Source organism: Labeo rohita, chromosome 7 (assembly GCF_022985175.1).
Source record: "Labeo rohita strain BAU-BD-2019 chromosome 7, IGBB_LRoh.1.0, whole genome shotgun sequence".
Classification (NCBI taxonomy): Eukaryota; Metazoa; Chordata; class Actinopteri; order Cypriniformes; family Cyprinidae; genus Labeo; species Labeo rohita.
Genome location: NC_066875.1, coordinates 25806194 through 25817846, shown reverse-complemented (window position 1 = coordinate 25817846; position 11653 = coordinate 25806194). Strand labels below are relative to the sequence as shown.

The 11653-nt window shown below is 35.4% G+C and overlaps 1 protein-coding gene across 1 annotated transcript; it reads right to left on the bottom strand.

The window, feature by feature from the left end:
* Positions 1–293: 293 nt before the first annotated feature.
* fbxo3 (F-box protein 3) lies at positions 294–9884 on the bottom strand. The gene is made up of 11 exons (XM_051114724.1): positions 9767–9884; positions 8632–8721; positions 8346–8509; positions 8124–8241; positions 7502–7706; positions 6393–6438; positions 6213–6297; positions 5983–6105; positions 2992–3107; positions 2645–2835; positions 294–2528 (listed from the first exon to the last, which is right to left on the bottom strand). The coding sequence occupies exons 1-11, from the start codon at positions 9856–9858 to the stop codon at positions 2400–2402; spliced, it is 1359 nt and encodes a 452-aa protein (XP_050970681.1). The 5' UTR covers positions 9859–9884; the 3' UTR covers positions 294–2399.
* Between the last annotated feature and the right edge of the window lie 1769 nt (positions 9885–11653).

Here is an 11653-nt window from a genome sequence, read left to right as displayed (position 1 = left end):
AACATCAGTCTGACTACAACAAGGCCTCTTCAACATGTTGCCATGACAACTGACACTATCAGGGTGGGTTAGGGTTAGGGTTTGGGTCAGAGTGACAGAAATGACTCTAAGTTTTGTGTTGGGAGAACAATAAGTGTTTTCAGAGATATTCCAGAGCATGAGACAATAGCACTGAGACTGGCTGGTGAAAAATAGATCAATGGCCTCTTTGTGCTTAGATAGTAGAAAGCATCCTGATCACACTAGGAATGTAAACAAATAATGTGACAGTGAAACACATTATTGATACACCATTACCTTTTTATTTACTCCAAATAATAATAATTAAAAAAAAAAACCCTCACACATTCAAAATAAAAAACAAGAGTTATTAACTATTCTGAGCGGTTCAATAGTGTTAAAGAGAGAATGTAATAGCAAACTGTTGGAAAATCTCACTGCACAGCATTTTTTTTTACAAAGATGATAACATAATTGCAGTTATAAACATGAAAAATCAAAATCATACATATCTCTAGGCAAGATCAGCTCACATTGCCATTAAGGAAGGGAGAATCTGCCTATGTTTCACTCTGAAAAACTGAACAACAGAGATATTTACCTGATCCTTTACCTCTTGCACAGAAATTTAAAGAAAAAAAAAATGTGGAAAGTCATAATAATGCCATAAAGTTGTCATAAAATGATCTTATCTTGTCATTCACACCAGTCTGTGTAACCTCCAGCCCTTAGGATGATCAGAGCTAAAATGATACTCCTTTACGCTACACCAAGGTACACTTACAATCCACCCAGCATTTTAGAGAACAGGGCATCAGCACCTCTAAACAGCTAACCAACACAGAAAACTAAAGCAAGTAACTAAGAGAAGTTAAATGATTGCTTGCACAGGTTAGATGATGTTTACGTGAACTGGCTGGTTTGGCTCGATGTGCTTTTTACTCATCTTTGAATAAATCAATTTCACTTCACAAGATCTGCCCCCGAAACCCTCGGTACAGACGACACAAGCACAAACATATATACACAAGCACATACATGCTACGCAATACCTGAGGCCTTATGGAGGAAATGAATGGAACCCATTTATTCTTGCCTTTCTGTGAAGAATCTATATCTCTATAAATATATATATAAACACACACACAGTGTCCCAGATTCAGTGTGCGTGTACTTTTCTGCTAACAGTAGTGTCAAACTTTCTCCTCATGCTGTGTAATTGTATGGTTTTAAAGAGATAGTTCACCAAAAAATGAAAATTCTATTATTAATTGCTCACCCTCATTTCATTCCAAAGACCTTTGTTCATCTTCGGAACACAAATCAAGACATTTTTGATGAAATCTGAGATCTTTCTGACCCTGCATAGACAGCAACGGAACTGACACGTTCAAGGCCCCGAAAGGTAGTAAGAACATCGTTAAAATAGTCAGGTGACATCACTGGTTCAACCTTAATTTTATGAAGCTAAGAGAACATTTTCTCTGCGCAAAGAAAACAAAAGTAACTTTAGTCAACAATTTCTTCTCTTCCGTGTCCATCTTTGACATTTGTTTTATAGCTTCATAACATTACAGTTGAAACACTGATGTCACACGGACTACTTTATTGATTTCCTAACTACCTTTCTGAGCGTTGAACGTGTCAGTTATGTTGCGGTCTATAGAGGGTCAGAAAGCTTTCGAATATTAAAAAATATCTTAATTCACGTTCTGAAGATGAACAAAGGTCTTACGGGTTTAGAACAACATGAGGGCGAGTAATTAATGACAGAATTTTCATTTTTGGGTAAACAAATCCTTTAAAGGAACAGTTTTCCCAAAAATGAAAATTCTGTCATTACTCACCCCTATGTCTTTCCAAACCTGTATAAATGTTTTATTTCTGTCGTAGATATTTTAAAGAATTTCTTTTTTTTTCATCCATAAAATTAAAGTAAGTGTCCAAAACAAAATATACACATATATTCATTTGTATTCTACAGGAGACAGAAAGATGTACAACATAAGGGTGAGTAAATTCCAACTTTACATTTTTGGCTGAACTATCCTTTTAGATAATTGGCAGGTCATAGTGAAACCCGGGCAAGGAGAGCCAATCTCACAGAATCTCACACACATTCAATAAACTCACTCTCACTCAAAACACACTTGCAGACTCAAACACACATACAATGATCTCACACGTCCACAGACGTGCAGAGACACAGATAAGCCACAACCAGACACATGCCCTCAGAAACTGGAGAAAACGCTCAAGAGGTGACAGGCACAAAGCGCTGTACAATAAACAATGGATGCCTAAAAGCTCTGTTTGTCCTCCTGCTCTCCTGTTTGTGCGAGTGTGTCTGTGCGTCAGTATCTGTGGGCGGGTGTTGGCCGGGGGTATGTAAAAGTGCATTAGACATGCCGAGGGCAGCGTCCTCCTGGGTCAGCCATGTTCATGCCACGCATTTCTCCCTCCTCATAGTCATCTGTGTCCGATGAATTCTCATCATCATAAGGAGCAGACACCTCACTGACTGAGCTCTAAACGAGAGAGACAAACACAGAATGAGGGATTTAGAATCACAAATGTACACACATTAGCATTTTGGTTATTCATTTTTCTTGGATATAAAAGAAAGGCATAAATAGCGACTTACCGACCGCACCATCGATTCACGGAATGGTGGGCACACCATGTGGAAACGTGGAATTGAAACGTCAAACACTTCCTCTTTGTTCTTGAGCCGGTGGAATGTATAATGGCCCTCCATGTACTCAGAGGTGGTGGAAAATGTGGTGCAGCTAGCGTACTCGTGAACTTTACCGGGTGTCATCACCGGAAACTCACCTGCATGTACAGCATACGCAAAAAATAGATGCAGGACATTCTTTAGAAGATAGAGCTACTGTCACTATGAATCTCATGGACAGAAAGATACTGTCTCATCTTGATAAATCTGTTACTGTACTAATTTTCTCTTAACTTACAGGGATGTGCTCTTACCCACAACACCAGGGCCACGGACTTCCTCCACATTTCCATTTGCATTTGTGATCTTCCAGTACCGACTGTCTAGCTGACATGCATTCTCTGGCAGGGCCGATTTTGCCATCTCAATCCTGATGCATAAGATGGCACAGCTCAGAGGTCATAAGTTCAGCTCATTGCATTATCCTATGTCAAATCTTAGTACAGCTGTGTTGCATTACAGCCAGTTTTAGCGTAAAGCAACTTGATCATTTGTGACTCTGTCTTAAGTAGCACGGCTATTACTATATTTGTAGTAATAGCTAACAATACATTGCACAGGTGAAAATTATCTTTATATTATACATTACATTATAAAATTATATTTTTCTTTTATGCCAAAAATCATTAGGATATTAAGTAAAGATCATGTTCCATGAAGATATGTTGTACATTTCCTACCGTAAATTTAAGAAAACTTAAGTTTTGATTAGTAATATGCATTGCTAAGCTTTAAAGGCGATTTTCTCAATAGTTTTATTGTTTTGAACCCTCAGATTCCAGATTTTTATATAGTTTTTCTCAGCCAAATATTATTCGATCCTAACAAACCATACATCAATGAAAAGCTTATTTATTCAGATTGTATTCATTCAGATGATGTATAAATCTCAGTTCCAAAAATTTGACTCTTGTGACCGTTTATGTGGTCCATGGTCACATTTTAGTAAGAACTTCCTTTACAAATGAAGCACTGAGAGCTCTACTTTTTGGTAAGACACTGGGAGAAGAAATAGAGGCAGAGTGCCACAGGGATGTGCAATATGTATTGTCTACCATAATAACAGAACTACTGATTTAACAATGTGCAAGTTGACACTGAATATGTCATTTATATTACAAAAAAACCTATGTCATACTTAATACCAGCAGACTGCCTGTTCAGGGCAATTTCCTTCCAATTAGTTTTTGTCTTATATATACACCAAAAGACATAGTTAAGTAATATCACATAAGCAACAGTGCTGTTCTCAACCAAATAAAGCACAATTGCAAATGTCTGTGTTTTAATTTCATAATTTCAGTATTTTAGTGAAACATTAAAAAATAAAAAAATAATATTTTGAGAATATGAGTTGAAATATTACAAGAATAAAGTCAAAATACTACGAGAATAAAGTCGAAATATTTCGAAAATAAAGTCAGAATTACGAGAATTAATTTGTAGCAATTATATATTCCAAAATATTCCAAAGTCTCAGCTTTCAAAATCTGTAAGTTTTATAGCAAAATACAAACAATATGTCTTTTCACTTTCATAGCTTGCTATAAACTTCAAATAAAGAGGAAAAAAATAAAATAAAATTGACAGAATTGGAAAGCGGAGCTGTGTTATATTAAAAGCATAAAATTATTGCAATTACTAGGTGGCTAGCGCACTGCAAATAATGAATGGAAGACATTAAATATTATGTCCAATAATTTACTGTATTATACTGCAAATAAAACAGCTTGTGAATAGTCACTTAACAATGTATACCTCAAAAAAAGACAACAGTATAACTTATGTTAACAAGTTGGAGCCCACTTCAACCTTTAGAACGTTTTATTGATGTTTTTAATTATTTAGATATAATAATAAAAAATTTTTTTTATTATTGAGAAATAAAAGACTGGATGCCACTTTTATATTATAAGTACCAAAAGCACAAAGCTTATTGCTATTGGGCGGCTGGTGTACAAATAACGAATGCAATCGAAGACGTTAAATATTATTTCCAAGCATACTGTCCCTGCGAGTGCAGCACATGGTATGATTTCTGATAATAATCCCACATATATTTGTGGTGTATTAAAAAGGGTTAAATAAGAGAGCTATTGTGCTGCTCAAAAGGAATGTCAATTGAGTGTGTGAGCTGATGTTAAGATAAAACGTTGTTCTTGTTCAGGCTGTTAATATATATCTATTCTTGATATTATGCTGTTTCCGCAAATCCTTAAAATGAACTCTTCCTCATCCCAGTAAGATGATGTGCCCGCTAAGATGAAACAATATTCAAATAAATTCTGGAGGCCTGGCAACTTCTCCCGGTGCTCTCAATCCGGGCCATTTGCATGTGCACTATAGGCTTTACTCTCAATTTTATTAATTTCAATTTTAATTTCTACAATTTAAATTGTCAAAACATTTCTACTTTATTCTCTAAATATTGTGACAATTTTCTCTACAAAATATTATGGCTTTGATCTCGTAATCTAATTAATCTAATTTTTTGTTTTTTACGTGGCACTAAAACGCCGTCGTAGTTTAGCTTTTCAGAATAACACATATCTGTGCTTCGTTGACTAAACCCACATTTTGCATGATCAGTTAATGAATGATTTCATCACTAAATTAATTAGTCATTTGAACAACTCATTTGAATAAATAAGTCCGTGAATCAACTCATTAAGACAGTTTTTCATAATCAATTTACAATTAAATATACAATTAAAAGAAGAAAAAAAAAAATCAGTACTGTTTTTACAAGTTAAAATGCATTCAAGCTTGTTTAAATGCATGCAAATGCTATTGAACATGCAGCTTCTGTGCCACTTCAGCAGTGCAAAAATGTCTGATGTTGATGTGGATTTTATTTGATTGGTAACATCATCTTATTTTCGAAATTGAATTTATTGGTTAAATGTAACAGTTTAAACAAAAACATTATGCATACATTAAACAGAATTAGAAATGCCTTTGAAATTAGATTAAAGGAACAAATATTGCCTCAGTGGAAAAATTTCTGCTACTGCTGTGAACTATCGTTATCAAGTCTCAGAAAATGATGAGATAAATTCGTCATGTTGGATGAAAAAAAATGTCCTTCACATTAATACAGTCAAAATGTCACAGTGTAACTTTCATCACCATCATCCAAGACTACTATTAGCAGGCCTGGAAAAAAGCATTTATGCAGTGCTCAGCTCTTAAATAGCCTGATTCAGATTACAAAGCCAAATTAGCTATGTGGATTTATGTAGTACCTGATTCTATAGGTGAAGAAAAAGTGTGGTGGATGGACTGAACTCAGCTCTGGCAGGAAGGAGGTAGAGACCGATACTGTGATGTCACCAGTGGTTGCCACACAGCGCTTGTCATGAACATACCTGAAAAACCAAAGGGAATAAAATGTCATGTTGCACTTATAATAAGCTCTTGTGATTTCAGATGCTGACACAAGTTACTAAGTGTAAGACAACGAAAGATGGACCACCTGAAGATCTGGTCCCGAATGATGGGGTATTCTCCTGTTACAACATTGTCAACATACGAAGTAAACCACTCAGTAAAGTTAGGACCTGATAAAGAGGAAAGAGGAGAGAGAAGAGTTCATATAATCTGAGATGGTTTTTAAAACCACAATGCATTAATGCAGGCTTTTGCACTTTGTTACCCGTAATGAACATGTCAATCGCAGAAGGATCTTGTGCCAGTTGATCCTGTGAAGAAAATACATAAATGAGAGCTAGCAAGAAGGGCTGTAAGACACAAGACAAGAACTCCTCCTACTGGTCAAGGTGCAACAATGCAAGAAAAATCCCTCTCTTTTTAGCGCTGGAGACTTCCACATGCACAAGCTGAATTGTACTTGATGTGGTGGACTACTTCACCTATCAGCTACAATGCAATTGAGAGGCCTTTAAAAGAGAAATTCACCCAAAAATTTTAATTTGCTGAAAATTTACCCTCAGGCCATCCAAGTAGATGATTTTGTTTCCTCATCGAAACAGATTTAGAGAAATTCAACATTACACTTTAGCATAACTTTCTCACTAAAGGATCCTCAGCAATGAGTGGGTGCCATCATTTTTGTTTAATAAATAGCTTATAATGATATAAACTGATGTAAACATCACAACAATCCACAGGTAATCTATTAATGTCTTTTGAAGTGAAAAGCTGTGTGTTTGTAAGAAACAATCAGTGCATTTGAACTTTGAACCCTCACTACTGGCCAAAACACGTTTGTAATCAATAAAAATGCTTGCTCCAGTGAAAAAAAAAAAAAAAAAAAAAAAAAATTTGTTTAGAACTATTTTGGACTGTTTTTGCTTTTAAGCAGTGCTTGATCTGTGCATATTTTTCTCCTGATTCAGATGAGATAACTTTTTTTGGTAATTTTTTTTTTTTTTTCTTCAAATCACATGACATAATGGATCATTGATGGACCTCTGTAATTATTGTTTTTAAACTTTCATTCTGACGGCACCCATAAACTGCAAAGGATTCATTGACCAGCAAGTGATGCAACGCTAAATTTCTCCAAATTTGTTCTTATGAGGAAACAAACTCATCTACATCAGATTATCTGAGGGTGAGTAAATGAAACTGTTCCCACTTCAAAACTATTCCTGTAACACCCCTGTAACATTTGCAATGTAGCCTCCAGCGCATATAAAACCTGTTTTCTGTGGTTTGCATAATAGTTTCACTTTTGTCAGCTTTACATAAATGCATGTTTGTGTATGGTAGATTGTTGTGGTCTGAGGGTGGTGATCTAACCGGGCATTGATAGAAGATCTCACTGCGTGTTCGTCCCTCTGTGCTCTCTAAAGCCATGTACTGGCTGAGGCCGGTGTGGAAGCAAAATGTGAGTGGAAGACACTGCCGCATTCCCTTCCTCTGCTGAAATCCCCCCGCTGCTGTCTCAATATCCAACAGGTCTTCTGAGCGATAGTGATTGGACAAAGCCATGCTGCCCATCAGCCTGTGGAGGGAAGGTAGTGCAGTGCACATCAGTTATGATCATGTTAAAGATTACTAAAGGATATTGGATTTTAGCAGTGGATCTTCATTTAATCTAACTTGTGTAATTCTGAAATGTCCTATTCACTGTTGTGTATATATACGTAACCTGATCGCAACAATTATTTATAATTTCATACGGTTTGTTGTCAGTACACTGACCCTTTTCATTTTGCCATCTGTTGACAACATAACTATACTATGACATTTTTTAAGATCAGAGGGTGATGACGTTGCTTGTATACAGTAAATGTTATTCAAATCAGTTTTTAGCATTTAAATAAATACTTTCATTTTCTAATCTTGACAAGTAAATTTAGAAGAATTTTTTTTTGAAGTTTGAAGATTTTGAAGTGATCATGTAAATTCTAAGACTTACCCAGGGACCACCAGTTTCTGTCCATTGTGTATCCTATAGGAGCATCGGTAGTCATTAGGGAGTTTACTACAGCCAATCTGGGCCTCTATGGTGTCTAGCTCTTCCTCCCTCACTCCCTCTTTTCAGAGAAAAGAAAAACCTTCAGCAGGTAACACTCATATTATGAAAACTAACACCCATAGGTATGCATGTATGGTAGGTAGAGTAACAGTGTGGACAAACCTTTAAGTGAAGCTATCATTCGGGGACATTTCTGATTCAGGTAGTTCTTCAGGTCATCCCAGGCTTTCTTGAGAGTGCTGTAATAGTCAATGTAACGACCCAGATCAGCATAAAACTCCCGAAACAGCTCCTTCCATGCCAGGCCTCTGTGGGTTTTGTCTGCCCTGAAAACAAAAAAATAATTTGTCATCAACACCACATTTTGATTACAACTGATCTAAAAAAAAAAAAATGCATGTGTCATAAATTAATCAAACGTTTCTGAGGGCATGAGGAGTGAGCTTACTCTGAAAGGAGCCAGTGCTTCTGACAAAGTCTCTTCCATAGGGGGTTATGGCCTGTCAGCTCATTGAGTCGACGACTTACAAAACTGCAGCTGAGAAAAGAACAAGCCAGATCAACAAACACATTCAACTACTTTAGACGTTGAGAAAAGAAAAAAAGAAACATATTCAGGCAATGCTTCATCATTTAAAACATAAAGGTCTGATCATGGCCTTGATCAACCTTCAAGCAAATTTTTTTTTGTGTAATGTGGTACAAAGAGTAATTGTGATAGACTTTTGATAACGTCCGCATTTTAAATTATGTGTAAAGAAAAACACAACTTAAGTAAGTAAACATAAGTAAAAAAAAAAAAAAAAAAAAAAAAGTGAAAAATTTTGAAAATGAAATAAATTCTTTAAAGCTCCCACTATACTTTCAATCAACTGAAAAAATGTTTAGGTTTTCAAGGAGGGAAAAGCAGTTTAAAATTACGGTAGAATTTGTACAATTTTAGCCTCCTTAATAAATTTACCTTGAGTGCAACATAAGTCACTTTGGATAAAATATCTACCAAACACATACATATATATGCAATAATGTAAAACTGACGACAAGATGTAAAGCTTCTGTCTTTACAGTGAGGAAAACTAGGTTGCTGTGGCGGTGCCACACAAAGTTCCAGCTGACCAGCGTCACGTGATCACCCCATCTCCTAGACCAAAATGTTTACCATCAAAGCATAACTCAACTTATGATCCTCAAAGCACAAACAACTGCTTTCAGCGTGTGTTTGCGGCAGAAATAAAGCTTTTGTGTTGTCTGTCTATTGCCGCTTATCGCACTACACTGTCAACTTACATAAAGTCATGTAACGTTACCTCTTCATGTACATCTTCAAACATAAGATGCGTGAGATGATCGGGTGCAACAGCTAACACAAACGCATGTCTTTTCATAGTGCTTGAAAACGAACAATATCGCCGTATTATCGTATGTGTCTATCAACAGTACCTGCTTGAGTAACATCATAAGCTATGCTGTTAGCATTGCCAGCTAACTGTGCAGCGAACATTATTTTTGAAGCTCATTCAAGAAACAAACAAGAGTGTTTATTATTGCACGGACTGACAGAACGGCTCAAGCTGAATGTCTACCTTATCAGATCTCGGAAATCCAGAAATGACAGCACCAGCAATAGAGGATCAGACGGTAAGTTATCCAGGCTGAGCGCTATGGACGTTGCCATCTTTGTAGCGAATGCAGAAGCGAAACCACGCCCCTTCACTGCGATGACAAGAGGGCGTGTCCGCACGCTGCTCTGTTATCAAATATTGCGCACATGTCGCCGCACTAACGATTAACCAAGTGAAAATGTAGGATGGTAACAGTAAGGTATTTACATTTTTTAAATTCGATTTCTCTTAACGATTCCGGTTCCTTACGTTTATTTATTTATTGTGTTTTAATTATATATATTTATATAATTAAAATACAACAAAATAAATACAATTCATGTAAACAACGCGTTTACACACGTAATGGTTTTTATGTGGCATAATGCACTACAAAATTTGGCCCTAATTATATGCTAAACAAAAAGAGTGATACAAGAACATTTAAATTAATTAAGTCTTGTTTATATATGCCTAAATCACAGTTTACAGCAAAACTAATAATTTGTAGCCTATATGTAATTGCACAGAGTGGTATGAGAAAACAGTCAACACTTTAATTTAGAGCTACCCCTTATCAAAAAGAAGTATACTTTAAGTTAATTTTATCAAGTATACTTAAGTAAAGTTAAAGTATATTTTAAGTATACTTTATTTAGTAAGTACACAAATATCAGTGTACTTGTACTATACTAAATTGGGACTAACTTTGGCCACTTTCTAGTATATAAAAGTATACTTTTAAGCATACTTTAAGTACAACAGTAGTAAGCTCTGAGTACACAACTAGTTTACATCTATGTTTTTAGCTTTTAGTACTACAACTAAAAGTGAACTTATAGGTATACTGACAGTTTACTTACTAAATACTTGTTCGTACACTTTTAAGTATAGTCCCAGTAAACTACTAGTTTAGTAGTTTTATACTGCGAGTATATGCATACATTTTCTTTAAGTGAAGTTCACTTCATACTTTAAGTATACTGCTATGTCCCCATTTAGGTATTAATATGTATATGTTTTGTTATATGAATATCTGAACATACAAAATATCAAAAGAAAAACAGGGTATCTGCTTGTAAACAAAAACATTGTATTCTAGCTTCATGCATTCTTTTTTTATGAACACTTTATGGTGGACAAGTTTCATAAATCAGACAAAAACTAAAAATAAATAAACAAATAAATAAATAAATAAATAACATTTTGAACTAAAAGCTGAAAAAAGACTGGGATTCAGAATAATAATCAAAACGTAAATGGAGTCGATCAACACTCTAAAGCTTGACAGTCATTACTTCTTCTTCATAGGTCGACTTTTTATTCCACAAGTCTACTCAGTTTTGATGCTGTTTTATGTCTGATGATTGTGTTAGATTACATGTGGAAGCATCTGTTGACTTCTTCTAAGTATAAGTCAAGTATAGCCTACTTAAATGTCATTTTAAGCATATTTCTCAGAAGTACATAAAGCACATTTCTGAGAAGTGCATGAAAAGTAAACTGAAAGTATACTTTCCTATTTTTAGTTTAAAAAAAAGTATACTAATAGCAGACTTGAATAAACTTCCTTTTCGTAAGGGTATATACAGTACTGTGCAAAAGTTTTAGGCCACTAGTATTTTTATCAGCTAAAAAATGGTTTAAAGTCAGTTAAAGTCGGTCTTTTGCTATAGTGTGTCAGTAGGAAATATCAGATTACATTTCCAAACATTCATTTTGCCATTAATCGTAATAATCCAGTGAGATTTTTGTTTGCACAAGGAGTCTGACGACAGCGAGTGCTCTGCACAGAGATCTGATCTCATCATCATCCAGTCTGTCTGGAATGACATGAAGAAACAGAACAAACTCAGACAGACTAAATCC